General features: G+C 41.9%; 1 protein-coding gene across 4 annotated transcripts in view; it reads right to left on the reverse strand.

Annotated features, from left to right (window-relative positions):
• Window positions 1-19692, reverse strand: part of COL4A2 (collagen type IV alpha 2 chain) — a 185211-nt gene that overhangs the window by 8746 nt on the left and 156773 nt on the right. For all 4 annotated transcript variants that reach the window (XM_075740268.1, XM_075740258.1, XM_075740275.1 and 1 more), the window contains 15 exons: window positions 19532-19594; window positions 15918-16025; window positions 13821-14042; window positions 11454-11615; window positions 10693-10863; window positions 9535-9678; window positions 8168-8293; window positions 7632-7813; window positions 6708-6771; window positions 6246-6320; window positions 5725-5832; window positions 4714-4821; window positions 3337-3408; window positions 2812-2937; window positions 1306-1422 (listed from right to left, as the gene is read on the reverse strand). In XM_075740268.1, the coding sequence (XP_075596383.1) occupies window positions 1306-1422; window positions 2812-2937; window positions 3337-3408; window positions 4714-4821; window positions 5725-5832; window positions 6246-6320; window positions 6708-6771; window positions 7632-7813; window positions 8168-8293; window positions 9535-9678; window positions 10693-10863; window positions 11454-11615; window positions 13821-14042; window positions 15918-16025; window positions 19532-19594 (1848 nt within the window). The remainder of the gene's footprint in view (window positions 1-1305; window positions 1423-2811; window positions 2938-3336; window positions 3409-4713; window positions 4822-5724; window positions 5833-6245; window positions 6321-6707; window positions 6772-7631; window positions 7814-8167; window positions 8294-9534; window positions 9679-10692; window positions 10864-11453; window positions 11616-13820; window positions 14043-15917; window positions 16026-19531; window positions 19595-19692) is intronic.

Here is a 19692-nt window from a genome sequence, read left to right on the forward strand (position 1 = left end):
GCCCAAGCAAATGCCCCACTTCACTGGGTGCCTCCCTGCTTCATCCTGCATTCTCCAAGCAGCTAGAGAGAAATCAGACAGCAGCAAGTACCTGACGCGGTGCCAGGTGGTAAATAAGCCAAGGACTTACTGTTCCATGTGTCTTGGTGCTTTAGTTGAACACCTGGATACTAATAAATACTTCATGCTGTCTTGGGAATTACGGGAACAGCTTCTTTTTCCAGAATTATGTATTGCCTGAGGCTAAACCTGGCAGGTTTCTGTTCAGCTACCTCTGCTGCCTAAGAAGACGTTTGGACCTTGTTTCCGAGGAGAGAGGGACTTAGTAATGAGGGTTTTGAGTGGGGCATCTCTCGTGCTGCCTGTTGAAGTTGGATCACTGTGGGTACGAATGCAAGGTGCATGTGGCAAAGTAAGAGCAAGCCATGCCTGTCCCACCATTTTGGCTGGGAGATGGTGTTCCTGTTCCCACTCTCCTGACTGCTTCTCTTCTGTTTTTATTTTTAATCCAATGACAGCCTGGCAAGGGGGAATCAGTATGCAGAGTTAGGCCAACTAAGGTTCTCTTTTCACTTGGAAACCCAGGTATTTTGTTGGTTTTCACCTAGTTTGCCAGTTGTAAGTATTTTGCCGAGTTTACATAAAAATTTCCATGCATCATATAAACATGATAGTGGGACACCTGCAACTTCTGCTACAAGCTCTTCGCAGTGGCACTACAGTTTGAAGTGATTGTGCAGTCCAATAAGCAACAGGTGTATCAGCCTCTAAATACAGAGAGACAGAGAGGTGGCTCTTTCCTGTGTGAGAGAGGCAGACTCCTAGTGTGGACTTTTAGAGAGACGAAGAGCTAATGCCTCCCAATGCAACTTAGTTTGCATGGCAATTTCACATAGGAAAATTTTGTAAATGATTAAGAAAATATTCTGTAGACTTGCAAGTCTGACACAGACCTCAGATTTTGAAGCACTAAATTAGCATAATGCTTCTGAAAGTTATTAAGAAAATTCAGGATGATTAAATCTGTTATTTGCATGAAAATCAAACTCTTCCATCAGGACAACCTGGAGGAATTGTCTTTTGCTTTCACGAGGTCTGTCCCTACTATCTTATGTATCATTAGTTCTGTCCACAATTGTTCATGCACTTTAGTGTTGCATTTAATAGGGATATTTTACTGAATCAAGACTGAAAAAACAATGCCTGCTGTTGCTAACCCAGTACTTAATCTCCTATTGTTGTCTGAGGGCACAACCTTCTACTTAATCTTTTGTTGTTGTCTGTGGGGAACAAGGCATGAATTACCTGGCACTCCATCTAGACCTGGGGAGCCCTTATCACCAGGATATCCTGATATATTTGAAATCCCAGGAGGCCCTGGAAATCCCTCCTGCCCAGGAATGCCAAAGGGTCCTTGGACTCCTGAAAGGAAGAGAAGAAATAATCAGTACTGCAAGGAAAATGCTCAGTTGCAATTACAAGGACTCACCTTAGACTAAGTATAAAGAATGGGATTTTCAAAATGGAAAGCACCTGCAGTTCCCACTGATTTTTGTTTTATTTTTTTCAGATCATGTTCTGGAAGTTTTTCTATAAAGAACTGAATACTAGTTCTGTGCCAAAGCTCTCTGGATAGCTAATTACATCTCACAGTATGGAATGATAATCATCTTGAGTCTGCCAGGTAAAATACTATTTTGAGATAGGAAGTACTCAAAATATCCTAGGTGTATTGAAGCAGATAAGAAAGCAGCTTTGTTCTCCTGTGTCCTGTGGAGTCAGGGGTCACAGACATGGTTTTTAGGGATCTGTTAAAACAAAAAGTTTGAATCCAAGAAGTTCTCTATAGATGAAAAGTGTTAAATGGCCAAAAATCTCACCCACCAATGACAGCTTATTCTTTTAAGTAGGTTCAAGTTGTTAGGAAGCCATAAACCCCCTTTTGTTTATTCATTTTAAAAAGAATTAATATTTAATTCTGACAAACAAACATGAATAAGTGAAATAATAGCTGTTTCTTTCAGGGCTCGATAATAAATCTTTGAATGGTGTTTAAGAAGGCACAGCGTGTTAGGAACAACAAAGTGTAACAGACAAGAACAGGAATGAGCCATTGAATCAAGCTGGCAAAGGCAGTAAGGTTTTATATATGCCAGTCCTTAATCCTTTTAGAGCCAAAATGTTGGAAAACTTTTTAAAACCCTCTGTAATTAGTTGATTCATCCATAACATCAGCCTGGTGGCTCTCTGATGGAAGAATAACTGGTGGGAACCATACAGAGATAAGTGCAGCCCGCTACAACGAGGTGGGTTTGATTGCAGGAGGGGTGATGGCAGGAGTAAAGCTCTGTGCATGGGAATAGAGCCCAGGAAAGATCAGCGGGACAATCACACACTGATGGACAGTGAGGCTTCAGAAGAAAGGTAAACATTGATGGACTTGGAACAAAAAGAAATAAAAGCCATAGTTTGTATACCTGGAGCCTCATTAGAAGTATTTTGGGAGCTGATGGCTAAGAGTAGCCTCTGGCATTTGCAGCGCTGAGCTTGGTGGGTGCTACAAGATGCTGCTACCATGGGGCAGGACCCAGGCTGTCTTGGAGGGGCTGGCTTGTCCAGCGCTGGGCAGCACACATCGCTGTTTTGGAGCAAGGGCTGGCTGAGCTGCAGCACGAACACCAGACAGTGACCTTCCCCACATCGGGAGCTCTCCTGTACAGCTCTCCTGTACACTATGCTGTGTTTTGTGACATCGGTAACACCCACAGCTGAAACAAGTAATAAGTAGATCCCATTCTCCGGGATACAAACCTGGAACACCTCTGTCTCCCTTCTGACCCGGAGGTCCTCGGCTGCCTTCCACTCTGCTTGGCTCTCCCGCTTCCCCTTTGTCACCCACTGCACCCGGGAAACCTGCAGAGCCGTAGCCATCTGTACCTGTCGTGGAGTTGTTCAAAATTAAGACGAAAGCTGAAACATTTCCGCATGTAACAATGCATCAGCATGCTAACGTACATGTATGGAGCATGTGGATTTACTAAATGTGTGAATCTGTAAAGGCTCATTGAAAGAATAGCTCATAATGGGAAAAAAGGCCTTGAGGCTTTAACTTTATAAGAGGAAAGAAATTTGGATTTGAAGTTGTGTTCTAATCCATCTGCGTGGCAGCACATAGTGTATGAAGTTGTTTGCCAGAGCCCACAATAATGGGGCAAATTCCACGTTGGGCTTTGGATGACACAGTTAGGAAAGTCACATTGCAAAGATGTCACCGATCAAACTTGCAGCCAGCAAACTGTGGAGCCCGCGAAGAGGCAGGATAAGAGTCTCACTTACCTGGTGATCCTGGTAAGCCCTTAGTCCCTGGTAAACCATGCAGTCCATCGATTCCTCTTAAGCCAGGCAAGCCTGTTTTAAAATTACACTCATGATTATCTTAACAGTTTCTGTGAACCTGTACATATTCCTAGGCAAAAAATTCAAATGCTTGAGTAAATACCACTCTGCATTAAAATTTTGTGTATTATATGCAAATTAATTCATTACAATAAGCTTATTATGAAACACACCATGCCATGGTTTTGTGATTGGCAAATTTTGTTATTATGCAATAAACTCACTATGAGATTTTTTTTTAAATATCTCTGATCCGTCTGGTAGCATGCCATTAGTTCCAGTCTTGCTGCCACAATTTTGTTAATAACCATTTATAGTTCTCCAAAATCCTTAAACCAAGATAATTATGGCATAATTGTACACTCTAAATGTGATTATAATGAAGCTCTCTTCAGGAGAAATTTACTCTGTGTCATTAAAAAACCCAAACAAAACCCTAACAAAATGTCTAATAGCTGCTGCTGTTACAGGTAAAATTTATCCCATCTGTTCAGACCTGCTTATCCCATCTGTTTGTCCCTGTTCGTATCAAAGTGTTAAGCATGATGTTAAAGCTAGACAGGTATCTCTAATCAATGGCCAGAGTTCTGAGGGACAATTGGACCTTCACAAAAATAAGTGTCTGTCTCTCTCTTCCCTGTCTATAAGGGCAGCCTTCATAACCGTTATCAGCTTAGATTTGATGCACATTCATATAGATGAATCTTACTAAAAGCAGGGCAATTTCTGGCTGTGCTGTAGAAAAAAATCTGCTTAATATACTAAGTAATTAGGGGGCAACCAATGAGATTCTGAATCCCGTGATACAAACAGCTTCATTTTAAACTATCACCTGTATTTTGATAGCAGAATTCTGTCCGAGCCATAAGTCATTTATTCTAAAAACCAGACATTGGATCAGTTTGCAGTTTTTGATGATGATATAGGACAAGTATAATGTTTGCTATCTAATGCCAGATTGTAAAATTCTAATACTGTATATCACTACTTTTGCTGCATTTTGAATAATTTTTTGGTTTTGTCTTCCCAGCTGTCACGAAAAATTAAAACATTTCCTGAAAACTGCTTTCCTGGTTGAGAGGGAGGTCATCAGCAGTTAAAGTGAGCTCAGTAGACACCTGTCCTTCAGAATCCATAAATCAGAAAGCAACCACGTTGGTCTTCATTAATGCACCTGAACTTTATGAGGAACGAATGTTTATTAGAGGGAATTGCCAGTCTGAACTGAAAAAAGCCCCCTTTATTCTGCTTCACCCCAAAGGAACAGTAGCAAGCGCTCACATTGAAACGAGTGAATAGCTGAAGCTCTATGAGTACCTGCTTGTCCTGGTAAGCCAGCCCAGCCGCGAGTTCCCTTTTCACCTTGAAATCCAGGAGTCCCGGGGCTTCCTTGCTGCCCTGGGGGGCCGACCAGTCCCGGCAAACCTAGGTGACAATGATGCATCATTGCTCGTGCGTGTCCTTAAAGCTGATTTAGCCAAAACCACTGACTTGTGCTACCTTAATTCGCCAAGGTAGCAAAATGAAAGCTTCCTCCCAGTAATGTCATTGTATGACGCCACACTGCTCATCCAGGTGGAAGAAGATTAAAGAGAGAAAAGGTAGGAGAGGCAAGGTGTAACAGAACAATTAATTACAAATTTCAGGTTTCTGACAACCTCAAAAATATAGTGGGCTCCTCCTATTAAAATGATAATTTTATTTCTACTGCCACTTACAATAAGTAAGTTCATTTATGTGCACCTCAGTTTCCCCTTCTGCTGCATCTGTTTTTCCCTTCCAACTGGAAAGCCGATCGGACAAGGGTGTTTCCCAGTGTGGTACCTGCCAAAACTGCTCCAGTCTTGGCTGGAGTTCCTAAGCCCCATAATTATATGAGAAATGTGGAGCAACTGTTCCAGAAGAGCATTTTCGTGATCCTCCTGCAATAAGACATGTTCTTAAGCCCTGAGTTTATGATCCAGCCAGAGTAAACCTGACTTTGGTTCCCCGGTACTCTTGTACTGTAGCCTGGCTCAAAGGCTCTGTAACTGGGTCCTGGGGGATATTGATTTCATTTATGGCAGAAAAGAGCATTGAAAAGCTCACAACCTTGTAGCACTGAGACACCATAAAAAAGGAAAAACTGGTATGAAGCAGAGTTAGGCTTTTGAAATTTCCTCTTGGTAAGTTCTACCACAAGTTCCACATCCTTTTAACTGTGCTTTACCAACTGACAGATTGATCAACATATTAAAAAACTTAATGACTTCCTTTTGAGTGAAAAGAGATTTTATCTTTCTCAAGCAGTTTTATTCTTTGGAGCCTTATAAAGAAAGAATATTTTACCTTCCTGTCCCACAGAGCCAGGGACACCCTGTGTGCCCTTGAGGCCTTCAATGCCAGGGAAACCAGGATCACCGCTTTCGCCTTTTTGTCCTATGCCTCCTCTTGTGCCTGGAAAACCACAAAACCAGTATATTCTTTTAATAATCTCTATAAGACCCTAAGCTAACAAGCATAATGTGAAGTTGGCTACTGAGTGGGTACTGGTCTTGCCACATAATCCAGGAGAATGAAAAGTTGTCTACAGCATGCTGTTTTTTTTTTTTTAAAAGTACTCCCCAAATTATGTAGAATATGACATCGATGTTCAAGTGTGCTGCATATGCATGGATAGCTCCAGTTGTAATACATTACTTAACCAACCCAGTCCAAAGTTGACCTGATTCTGCTATCCCATCTTCCATAATTATGGCCTGATATTGCTCCTTTTGTCATCAAAACCCCATGGTAAGATTCCCCTCCTTTCCTCTGTGGACTTTAGTATGTGAAAAGTAATACATCCAGAGCAACTGTGAAATTAATACCTGTTAAGCCTGGCACACCAAGTTCCCCTTTAAGGCCTGGCATTCCTGGTAAGTTTATAGTATCTCCCCGCTCACCTATTTCAAGCAAAAATGAACACATGAGCGATAAGGCTTTAAGGTAAACAGTATTTCCTGTTCTGAAGGAGTTGCAACTTCCGAGGCAAAATTCAGTAATGACTATCTTTCTAGAAAAAAAGAGGAATAAGTTAAAGAAAGAAAAACACAAAGTTTCTAGAACAGCTGCCCTCCCTGCCATGGATAGATTTCTGCATGGGCAGTACACGTTGCATGAAATTACCAGTATTAACCTTGTCACAGCCTCCCACATTTGCAATATCATTCTCTAAAACTGTTTGAAGTTTCTTTTAAGCCTGGAGATTCCCTAAGATTCTTCAGAACTTAATGTTGAGCATTTAATGGGTAATGAAAACAAAGAGCGCTCAGGTAAGAGAACAAACTCACCTATTTCACCATGCGAGCCAGGAGTACCAAAATGGCCTGAAATTCCTGGAATACCCTTTTCTCCCTATCATATGATTGAAAACAGGGATCAGTTAATGAGGATGAGGATTTATTCAACGTTCCAAGCATCACAGTTTGGAAATACTGAAAAAAAGGCTATTAAATTTACCATTTTTGAGTTGCTGTAGTACTTTATAATTTAGTCACTTGGCTGAAATCAGTTAAACCAAACCAGTGCAAACCAAGGGTCAAGTTATGTTTGCAAAGACTTAAGTTTGAAATTGAGAACATCCTATTACACATATATGGTAGTGAGTCCTGCAGTCCTTCATGAGGAGAAAGTCCTACTGAAACCTAAGGGTAAAGCTACCTGAGAAAGGAACACAGTTTTTTGGCTCTCTTAAATAAATAATGTCTGTAAGTCTACTGTCAGCCCTTTTGTAAGACTTCATTTTTTCCTATGTATGTAACTTATTTTGCAGCCAAAGTGAATCATGCTGAATTACCCTCTAGGAGCTGAGATTCTTAAGACTCTTTTACTGTTAGATGAGTGACACTGAGTAATTTTTGGCAGTAGCACCATCAGTCCTGGGAGAAAGGGAAGAGTAAGCCCAGCGTTGAGAATAGTTTTTACCAACAACTACTGCAAATGGACCAAGGACCTAGAAGGAACTGTCTGGGTTCTCACCGGCAAAGAGCTGGCGCATGGAAGTTGGATGTCTCCCAGTGAGAAAAGGAAGGATTCTGCTTAACGAACATTGGAGGGATCAAGCAAAAATATTTAATCTATTTATTCAATTTTTATTGCATTTTTATCTTGGCACTGTAGCCGTTCAGCACAATTTCAAGGGGTGAATGCCACTCCCTAGAGAAGCTGAACGCCAGCACAAGGACACCCTTATTCCTTCACAGGCACAAACTCACCCTGCCTCCTGTGCTGCCAGGGAAGCCTCTGATGCCAGGAGAGCCGGCTGGACCAGGATACCCTTTCAGACCCGTCAGCCCTTTTGAGCCAATGTCCCCTTTCACACCAGCCACGTAGCTGGGATGCCCAGGGGAGCCTGGAGTTCCTGTCTTTCCGGGGATGCCTGGCATTCCCTTGCTACCTGCACACAGGGAAGAAGATAAATAAAGACGACTTAAACTATTAAAGCTGGGAAGGCCGATATGGAGTTGCTTGTGTGTAAGAAATCTTCCTGCTAGCGGCTGTCTCAAAACATGGCACTATGATGAGCTAGTACAAAAAGGCAGCACACACACGTGATACAACCCCGCAAAGCTTTCCTCGGGGGTGGCTCTGTGAAACACAGCCAGGAGCTCAGCTTTCGCTGCCAGAGACTTTGCTGGGGGGGCTGCAGCGCAGTGGTACAGTGAGCAGGGAATATTTAACATGGTAACTGAGAAAAGACACCGATCAATAGTCCTGAATGTGCTTGTTCTGTTTTGCTGTGACCACTGACCTTTTAAGCCAAAGAATCCTTTTGTGCCTCTTTCTCCAACATCTCCTTTTTCACCTTTAACTTCCATCATCATGCTGGGCTTGAGCTTTGGGGGTTCTCCCGGGGGCCCTTGTTCCCCACGGTCACCTAAAGGGTAAAAAACCCAACCATGTTACAAAAAGCTAGTCAGCAGCACTGTGCTGGAAAAAGCGAACGGAAGAGTGAATTGAGCAATAAGGGATAAATAGATAATCTTGCACAAGCTGTGGAAAATCCACTGGAATAAAAAGTTACCTGTGTCAATATGTGTCAGCAGAACAGTCAAGCATAGGAAAACATGAAAACTGAGTTAAACTTTTGTACATACAATCCTGGGTACTAGACCTCGACTCCTCTGTGATAGATAATTTACCTCTCAGCAGATCAGTTAGGTATCATGTGTTTATAAAAACCCAAAAAGCACACTGAGAAAGCACAGAAAAGTAGGTCAGTTCCAGTGAAAGGGAAACTCTCCGTCAAAAAACCTTGGGCGAAAGAAAGTGTTTGGATTTGCTAACAGTTATTTTGTTCCTTTTCTTGATTTGAAGGCTACTGGTGAAATCAGTAAATAATATCCTGAAGGACCCAAACAGACTGTGTGTCTAGTTCTTTGTGAGATGCAGAGATAGGCCAGCCACCCAGACTTGTCTCTTACGATCATGCACTGTCTTGTACTGCACCAAAAAGTATATTTGCACTTTTCTTCGCAGGGGCTGTTTTCACACTTGCCTTTTGTTCAGACCTCCCTTGAATTATCATCTGGAGCACTGTTTTGCAACCTTTAAATTGCAGACTGGTTTTTCTTAAGTACCTATCTCAGGGTCCCTAGAAAGAACATTTTTGGCTTTGTGGTAAAGTGTGTATTTAAAGATAATTGTATGCAAAGAAAAGAGGACTGTGTTACAGTTTTCATTTCACTGATGATGCCATCAACTGATATGTTTCTGACTTTTAGCTACTTAATTGTCTCGTTTTCTGAATATTTCAGTACCTTTACAGTGCAACTGGAGCAAAATGTGAATCTTTTCCCCCAAACACCTTATGCTTCCTGGGAAAAGGCTCTGTAGAGTTCTGCACATGCCCCCAGGTGCCACTCCACTATCCGAGCCTAGCTGAATAATGAGATGTCTGTCTCCAACCTTAAACACGTAAAGATTCACAAAGAAGCAACCTTTCCCTGAGCCTAAAATCCATCCCTCTCAGCCAGAGGCCCATGTGTGAAATAGATGGAGGAATGTCTGAGCTAAATTTACCATGTGAAAAATGTGTCGTCTTTGTCTTTGTGTCCTTGTAAAATAGTTCTCCAGATGTGAAAAGCAAACACGCTGATACCACCCATAAGCAAATACCTTTAAAGCCACGTGCACCCTGCGAGCCTTTATCGCCCTGAGCACCCAATGAGCCAAATTCTCCTTTGATTCCCCTGATGCCTGGTCTTCCTTTTAGGCCTGTCATGCCTTTGAAACCATCAATGCCGGGTGAACCTCTTGAACCTTTAAAGAAAGAAGGGGAAGAGAACTGTTACCTCACTCAGATTTCTGCATACTAAGTAAATGTGAACCAGCAACGCATGAGTATGAAAAATTCAGTGCAGCACTACCTATTATTGGGTGCCTTGATGCCTAGGACAATCTGCAGCTCTAGATCAGACACCCAAGCTCTCTGAGAGGTAAAGAGCAGGGGTACACTGAACTGCCTCAGCTGGCCAAGAGGAGATGTTGTGGAGATGACCAGAACTTACTGTCTTCTTCTGAAAGATCATTTCAACCCTCCTTCTACAGATAAGCTAGAGAAAGGTACCTAGTTCCATGCAAGGTTTTTAGCCAGCCTGTTCTTCTACATGCAGAGGTACAAACCATGGGTCTAGGACTGGCCCTTTCCCACCAAAAATTCCCATACTCCTCTTTTCTAAGAAAGAGGATGCTCTTTTACAAGGGTCATGCTAACAAATAGGTCTTCATTCCTCTCAAATGAGACCTGGTCAGTACTCCACAGTTGTCCTAGGAAAAAAGTCCTGTCTTTCCAACTGATGAAACTGCAACATGCATTTTAGGCATGCAGCCTCCTTTTGTGTTTAACTTGCCTTCACGTGGAGTTGAATCCTGTTGAAACTCCCTGCGTGATGTGGACAACTTGCGTTATACATAGCATTTTTGTGGCTGGCCAGTGAGAATCTCACCTTCTCTATATGTAAGATTAGCATCCTGGTAAAAGTCTGGCATTGCTCAGTACACAACTGCCAGCTTTAAAAGAAGAGTAAATACTGTATATTTTTTAAAAGGAGAAATACAACAGCCATTGTCCTTCTAAATAGGGCTGCACATCACAAGCTATCATTTTGCCAAGCACAACACAGGGGAAAGCAGACAGTGATTTTGGAATATATTAGGCATATGACCCTAATTCTTCTGTTTTAAACTGAGGTAGCCCAGCAGAGAACATGTCCTGTTCATCTCATCACATAAGCTTTAAGGAACATTACTTTTTTTTCAAAGTCCAGAGCTCACCTTTATCTCCTGGAAAGCCATCCATTCCACTTATGCCAGGGGGACCCATCACACCACGTATACCTTGCAATCCTGGGTGACCTGTTTCACCTTTGTCACCGGACAGACCTTTCAGGCCCACGGGGCCAGGAGAACCTTGCTCACCATCTTCTCCCCTAGCACCACGTGGTCCTGCCGTGTGAACATGTGAACAGGGAGATTAAAAAGCATTTGGACATATATGATGATTTTATACAAGGCAGCTCAAGAGAGAAAACTGCTATCTGATCAGCTTCGTGTTGAGGGGGGTAAATTAGGATTTTTTTTTTTCAGCAAAGAACTGCAGAAATTATTATAAAGACAAAGTTGTTGATCAATGCAAGCCAGTCTCCCTACCAGCTTGGTTCAATACCCACTCCCAAGAGGACCTTCCCCTTCTCTTTAATTTAGGAATTAAGCCCCTTTTCCATAAGACTACTCCCATTTGGTAGCTCCCTTCTCCCAGTCTGCCACCAGCATCTCTGACCTGGCTTGGTAGGTGGTTATAGAAGGAAAAGCAACAGCTCTGCCAGTGAGGACCATCATCACCCCTACTTCCCACCTGTGATACCAGCACAATTTGCAATCAGTATCTGTACTATTACTGTCATTTACCTGGCTGGGAATTAAAGCATGGCATGTGCCACGACCCCAAGCTTAATTTTCTGCTGTGGAAACCATACAGTTGCCCTGCCACAGAGAACTGGCAGGAGGAGTGACACAGCGCAGGGATACTTGCTCACCATCAGGTCCTTGAGAGCCAGGCCTGCCACCTGGCCCAGGGTTTCCTGGCAGCCCTGGGAATCCATGCATTCCTGGTGTTCCCGGCAATCCCATCAAACCAGGGAGACCTTGTGGTCCTGGATGTCCTTTGGGTCCTGGCAAACCTGGGTTACCATCCGCTCCTGAAATACCATAATCATGCATTAGAGAGCATAAATATCTAGAGAGCTGGCTATTACATATCACTTCTGTGGATGCACTGGTCTTTCAGGGTATGTTTTTCCTCTGAAAATTCAGTGAGAACAAGAGAAACAAATTAAAAGATTGCTCATTAGTTTTAAAATAATTGACATTACCAGTACTGATCTCAATATTTGCATCAGAAATGTTGACCGGCTCTTTCAAATGAATGCAAACAATCTGGCACCTGGTGGATATAGATGGAGCAGCTCTCTTCCACTTTTAACCCAAATAATTCTGTAATTCTTGATCTCTCTCTTTCTCACATACATCTTTATAAGAATTGAATCAAGCAGCTGACTGAACCACTGAAATAATGCTCTATATCTATTCTAAAATGGGATAGGCTGGAATGGGAACATTTAAGGCAGACAGTGGGTTCTGGTTTTGTGTTATTGTTCAGAAATTTTCAAGTAAGGTCAATACAAGGCGTTGTTACAAGATTCACACAAATTCCTAAGCAAAAAGGCTCTGATTCTACATGACTTAGGGCACTGGGTGAAAATTAACGTCTCTAGGATTTAACAGCAAAGGAGGTGTCAAGACTTAAAAGGGAATGCCACTTTGCATTCAGGCTAGAAAAGCAGCAGCGTACAAGACCTCAAAAGCACATGGCACTTAAAATCCAGGCCAAGTGGATCTGCTTCTCTTTATTCGGGTTTTACATCAGTGTAGATCCACTGGCTTGACTGTAGTGAAGGGTGCTTTCTAACTGAGGTCACATAAGGTGAGTTTTCTCAACAACAGAATACAGGCTTTAGCTCTCTGTTCTGAGGGGCCAGTAGTTGAAGTAGCATAGATGATATAAAGGCCACTAGCCACTTCTTATAAAACTAAAAAAATATGCCTCACAGAAAAATTCACATGCTTTTTTGGAGCCATTCTGTCAGAACTGTAAAATAAATCAAGAACAGACAAACTAGTAATGCTTTTTCTTTTCACTGTACTTACTTTTTATTACTGAAAACTTAGTTCTACAGAAATGCTTAGAAAGAAGGTACAAAGTCACACAATTTTTTTCCCCTTTTCAATCCATGTTTTACCTTGAATTTCTTCCCATTTTCAGAGGTGTTAGTGATGTTTTCTGCCTTTTCTCAAACTCGTCAAGTGCCACAGAGCTGCCTTCATCCTTTTCCTTCACTCTGGGGCTCTACTGAAGGTGAAACCATCTCTCCTCACTTCAAATAACTCATGTAAGATGATCCACTTCTTTTTTTATTTGTATTGAAAATCATGAGAAGAGTCTCCAAAACAGGTTCCTGTGATACACATCCTTGCCTTGAGCTAGTCACACAATTACTACTCCTTTCTCACTTCTGCAACAGGGCAAGGGGGTAATCAGCAGTCCTACACTTAACTATGTGTCCAAATGCTACTGAAATTGTGTAGCAGGGGACGTTTAATTCCCACATCTGCTTTTGAAAGTCCTCCAAAGAATTCAGAGGGTGACAAAGTCAGATTTTGTGGAGAAACTATGGTTTTCTCTGTTTTCCATAGGGAGTTTAGCGTGCTTTTAAGCTCTGTGAAACAATGAATTAAAACGAACACTCTAAAGTTATGAAAAAGTATATAATGTTATCTTTTTTCTTGTTCCTGAGTGCCCAAAGATTGACCAGGTAAAATGGCTTATTGACATTTACTAAACACTATGTCATCTTAGTTAAAATTTACAACTTCTGCACTAGTGTAATGTGCTATTCTGCAAAGCCATGTATTATCCGAACATCTTCTGGCGTGGGAAACAATCTCAGTATTACGCAGAACATAAGTGAAAAGTCAAGATAGTAACGACATCAGGATTCCCTTAACTACAGTGGGAAAAATTAATAGTACATCTGAACACAACAAAGATGAGCAAAATCTGGTTCTCTGGTACCCTATTGTAGCTGATTTCATGTAGTGCAACGTGAAGGAGAGCTGGTCATGAGCAATGCATCTCCAGAAGTACCTGGAGGAGCCAGGCACATTGGTAACGAAGTAGATGGGGAAGGGATGGGAGATCATCAGGCAGTGGGATTTGATGCTGGGGTTATCACTACCTCCAATGTGTCCTAACACGGTCTCTTACTACTCTCACATCTCTATAATTTGGCTACATTTATATCACACTCTAACTCAAACATTTCTTTATTTGAAGTAGGTGTTACCTCTAATTCCCGGTACTCCTTGATCTCCTGGTGTGCCTTTCAACCCTGGGAAGCCAGGGAGCCCAACATCCCCTCGGGAACCTGCTGCTGCTCCTGAAACTTCGCCAGGAAAGCCCTTCAGTCCTGCCGCTCCCGGAGCACCAGATTTTCCTGTAAGGCCTGGGTGTCCCTGCAGTCCAGGTAGACCATTCAGGCCCCTGTCTCCTCTGGGCCCCGTAAAACCTATAAATAAAACAGGGACTAGGTATCACAGGGCTCACTACAAATGTTGGCATTCAAATCCTAGATACACCACCATAATGCCTTTTATATTGGAAATTCCCCCAGTTCTTAGCAGAAATCTGTAGAATCAAACAAAGAGTTACATAAATGTTTTTAAATCACATAACATTTATAAGAACGTTTGAAATCGGCAGAATCTACAGGTGACCCCTCAGGACATCTACTGCCTGGGTGATCAAAGATCCACAGCTCCAAGCACAGTTACTTCTGTGCAACTATTTTGACATGGCTACTGCAGCATTTTATAAATGTCTTATTCTGTAAGGGCAAAAACCCAGTTCCTGCACACAAAAACCTGGTTTGATATGCAGCAGGGGGCAGGCATTTCAGGGAGTCAAATTTGGAAAACTAAATGTGGAGTGAATGCATATTGGTAGACTGGGAAGGCCTGGGGGAGTTGCCCAGATAGGTCATTGCTGTTGCTGTTCCACACGCATCTCAAAGGGCTACCTAAATCACTTCATGCTCCTGATGAAGGAACACCACCATCCCTGTCCTCCACCCTGTAGGTGAATGTCTGGGAGGGCACAAGCCCCCATTACCACAAATGACAGGGGAAAGGCTTTTTGTGGACTGGGAAACTGGACCTGGACTGGAAGTTAAATCCAAGCACTGGTGAAAGACAGTACAGAAGACTGCAGAAAATTTGTCTGAGTGCTGACCGCCCTGTGGCCTGAGAGCCATGTGGTATGGGAGCTCTAATTTAGCATTTAGAGCACTCTGCAGAGCTTAGCAGAGGAAATACAGGTTCATGGTCCTGCCCTACGCTGCACAGAGCCATGTTTTATGATGCATCCCTTGCCTGTTGACCAGGACACGCATCAACTCTTCTTTTGCTTCCTCTTTTGCTACTACAGATGCTGTAGATGAGCCTAGAGAATACTTTCAGGTCATGTGCTGCCTTAGGGCGAAGCAGCACCTGGGCACTGGATTTGGGAAAGTTTGCAGCACTTCAGAATCTGTGAGGATTTAGGACTTGGAAAACGGATAGATGGAGAGAATGTCTAAAGAGCTCCTAAATTAAGTTGCATCAATGGTTTCTGAACTGTGCTACAGAAAAAACTCAGTGCTCGTTTCTCTGACCAAATTAACCTGGTTAACCACAGGCAAGTGGTAGTTTCTGGCAGTAACTCTTGCTGGACTGACTGATCATCTGTGAACACAACCCACTGCAGCTTATACCTGTGTGTGGTGGCACTATTTTAGGCTCATCTGACTTACTGTCTACAAACAGATCAACTATTAACTGATGAGTCTTGGACATCCTGGAACCTCTGGAGAGATACAGAAGTCTTGAGATTTAATCTGTATCTATTACAGACTAACATAAAATATGACAGGCATCGAACACACGCAAACGCTGTTTGGAACCACAGGTGCCTATGGGCAAGGTGAGTAGCTAGTACTCCGCCTTTGATATGTCCAGTATAATTTATACCAATGCTAGGAAGAGTTAAATAGAAATACTAATACTAGTATTTTCTTCCTTTCTGAGTAGATTCCTTTTGGAATCTGAAATATCTTACTATTGAATTTCTTTATTTCTATGTGAACTTCATGAATTTTTACTGCCACATTTATAATTTTGCACTATAAAGCAGATTTTAAAAGGTTGGCATCTTTGTTACTTTTGATCACTGCAGAAGTGGCAGAAAATCCTTTTGGCTATGAAAAGTAGCAGTTTCGTATAATAGTTTATTGTTTGAGTGTGGAAGGGAAGATAAATGAAAATGTATCTGGAATAACGTTATTGCATTTCAGTGACTGTAGCAGAGGTCAAATAAATATAAAGAATGACTAATTATTGCAAGATACCTGGAGGACCTGGGAATCCTTCCCGTCCTGGATCACCTCGTGTACCATTAAACCCTGGGTATCCCACTGGACCTGGATCACCTGGGAATCCTTTTGCACCTTTTGCACCTAAATTATATAGAAGAAAGTAAGAAAGCGTGATCTGAACAAACAAAACTGAAATGTGCATATATTGTATAAGAAAAGGTAATGGTAAATATCATCAAGACTTGTTTCTGGATGCAAAGATAAGCTTTTTTTTTTTTTTTAATTTAATGTGACCATACTGTAGCTCTTTAGTACTCAAGATCCCAAGACATGGACCAAAACTCTAGGCTAAGTGCTCTTACAAACATGGTTTATCCTGACTGTAAGACTAATGTTATGGAGACTACTAGGGTGAAAATAATCAGTCTCACCAACTTTTGGAGACTTTTAATATTTTGTAAATTCAGGCTTTTAGCTTAAGGTCAAAAAGCAATGTCGAAGGAAGAGTACTCAACAGAAACAGGCACAGATGAGATGCTGTAGGACGAGCAAATTTTTCCCTTCCCTGCTAAAGAAGAGCAGACTGGTTTAGATAACCACGAAACAGAAATGTAAGGCTAAAGGTTAGATCTAATCAACCTAGAAACTGAATACAAATTAACTAGCCTACTTACTATATTTGTAACAGTACAGGTCTATAGCTTCAGTAGTAAAAGAAGGGCTGTGCCCTGAAAAAGTGTTCCTCTGGCACTGAACTCATGTTCATACTCTTTTATCTTCTAACAGGTAAAATGAGACCTTGCTTCCTTGTGATGTAGTTTTTGACATTTGGGTAGGGCAAATATTAATGTTTCTTAATATCTCAAAACCTGCAAGCATTTTGTAGGATTCTCTTGTTAAGTTTATAAAATTATATATATTTTTTCATGCAATAGTTTTATTACATGAGCCTCATTAATTTGCTGTATTCCGAGATCACGATTTTTTGGTAAAGTTCTTTAAAAATAATTCCTGTGGAATGCTTTGTTTCCCTATGCCCCCCAGCTCCTCGAACTCTTAAGTTCCCAGCTCAGGCTTGAAGGTCAACAACATGCTTTAACATTTTAAGTGTTGTTGCTTAGCATCACCATGAATTACAACTCATTTATTTATTACACTGAAGTTTCTCTCCACCTCTAACTATGACAAACCAAGGAAAATATCACTTGAATTTTGATACTTTTTTCCATTTTAGTTTTCTGAGTTTCCATTATTTAACCATGATTTTTTGCAGTTTTAGCTGTTGTTTGTGAAGGGGAGAAGGAAACCTTTAAAAAACCCACAAATAAGGTGCACATTAACAGCCAATGCAGTGTGAATAGCATTTTCCCAGTGCCGTACAGGACTACTGTTTTCTCCCTCATATGAACAATAACTTCTCAGAAAGTAATTAAAAGGAAAAGTCCTAGGCTTTCAGGTCTTAATGAAAAATTCTAATGTGCCTCTTATGCAAATAGCATTTCGGTCTTGTTTCCCATCTGTAATAACTGACTTTCATTCATTCTGTTCAGCATTGCACTAATTAAAAAACGACACTAGAGAAAGAAGGCGGAAACGGAGAATGCAACCACTGCCTACCACGTATTTCAGTAACTCATTATGCGACATTAGCTGGTTGTGCCAAAGAGTAGTAAGAAGAAGTTTTTCTTTTAGACCAATGTTTAGTTTGCAAGCGCTTTAGCTGTACGTTTGAAACAGAAAACAACTTAAAACATTTTATTCAACAGCAATCATGTAGGTCTTGAGACTACTGAATAACCAGGATGTAACAGGGTGGGCTGTGTTCGTTGCCAGGAATTTCAAAGGAACACAAGGACATAATGGTGTGAGGCTGTAAAGATGACTCCTTGCTTGATATACTAGGTGCTGTGAGCACCTAGGACTCTGAGAGGCTTGACTGTTTATAGCAGAGCTCCATCCTGGCTGAAAAGAAGGCAGGATATCTTGTAGACAAAACTACCTCGCTCTAAGCAGACAATAAAAATAGTGTGAAGTGTTGGTGATCTTGTGTCAATCCAGAGAATGTGGGTAAGAATGATGCTCCAGGAAACTAGACTGAGGCAGCTACGGCAACAAGAAGCTGCAAAAAGTTGGAAAATGTGTCCTGTTCCTCCCAGGTTTCCAGCTCCCGAACTGCCTTGGGTTGAAAGACGGCTACAAACAGAGTTCTGCCCTAGGCTCAGCAAGGGGTCTTTTCCAGTTTTTGGCAGGAAGGGATGCAAAACAAATCTTAAAATTACTAAAACATACAAACTGACAAAGACAGGAAAAGATTTATTAAAGAGCTAACTAAGAGTATAAAAAGACACGAAAACAGCGTCACTTGTGTTACAGCAGTCTTACAGCTAAGAGTTAAATCTGACTATTTGCTGAAAGAAAAACCTTCAAGCTCATATGAATGAAAGAATGAATCATCATACTCAGAAAAAAATTACAAAGATGGCAAAGAAAACAAAAAAACCTTCAGAAGCATTTATTCTAACAACAAACTAAGGCATTAGGACTGAGGAAGTATAGGTCAGAGATACACATCATCTTTCAACAGAGATAAACTGTTCCCTTTTAAGATCCGTTAGTCTGTGATAAATCAATCCATCAATCCACGCATGCCATAGTAAACCTTGTGCTGGAAAAAACCCTGGTGCTTGACCTTAAAATTTATAGTCCAGATCTCTGACCTTGGCTAAAGCACAGGAGGCACAGGAACGGGTGCATCAAGACTTTTACATTTCCCAAACTCTGAAGGACAGTTATGGTTTTTGTCAGTACCTTTTCCAGCTGGTGATGAGAAGGATTTACTGAAAAAACAGCTTGATTGCTTAGGCTGGGAGTACATAAGCTTATAGAAACTACCAGTGCTGGTCAGAGGTTCCTTCTTCAAAGTCAATCGTTATGACCACTCAGCACACCTTGTCCGTGTTTCTTTCAATTCCATCTCACACAGTCCTTCAGACCCTGTCCCCACCTCCTCTTCCTCTTCCTTTTGGAAAGAGGTGGGGAACCCTCAGTGCTGGGAAGGTTTAGGATTGCCAGATGGTCCCTCTGGGCTGGGGTGGACCAGCTCTACAAGGAAGGCTTGCGTGGCGACAGACAGTGCAACTGCATTGCGTCAGACAACTGGCCCATTACACCGAGCCATGTTAAAGGCTTTAGGCTCATGCTTGCTGAAGGCGCTCTGTGTATCACATGAGGAGGAATAGCAAGAAGAATCTGCCACAGTCCTCCACTGCAACTTTTTATCACCCTGCTCTCAGAGGACAGGAGGTGTCCAGTCAGCTCTGAGAGACTTTGGTATATTCTCTACCAATAAAGTTGTAGACCATCTCTATACTCTCACTTACTTACATGTAAAGAATAGCAAATAGGCTGTCCTTTCTGTCTTCTGTTTCATGGCTGACACCCATTAGCAAAGGCATAATTAGCTCAGGAACGGTGCAGCCGCCTGAGCTGCACACTGCTTAGATCTCTCTGCTGGCTTCAAGTTTACACTGTCCTCCATTCTCGTTTCTAAAGCTCGCTGCCTGCTAAGGCTCAACTTTAATCGATCTGGCAAGATCTCCCTCAAAACGTAGTGTATGTGGGAAACAAAGGTGAAGGCAAAATGTTACCTGTGGCTCCTGGCAGTCCTGGCTTGCCCTGAGATCCCTTTGGTGGCCTCACACAGCCCGCACCTGCAAACAAAGAGGGTTAAGCTGCACTGTACGTGCTCATATCCTGCCTCTCATCAGCTCTGCGCCTGCAGTTGAGATGACATCATTAAAGCAGGTTA

The sequence above is a fragment of the Balearica regulorum genome, chromosome 1 (genome assembly GCF_011004875.1).
Source record: "Balearica regulorum gibbericeps isolate bBalReg1 chromosome 1, bBalReg1.pri, whole genome shotgun sequence".
NCBI classification, from domain to species: Eukaryota; Metazoa; Chordata; class Aves; order Gruiformes; family Gruidae; genus Balearica; species Balearica regulorum.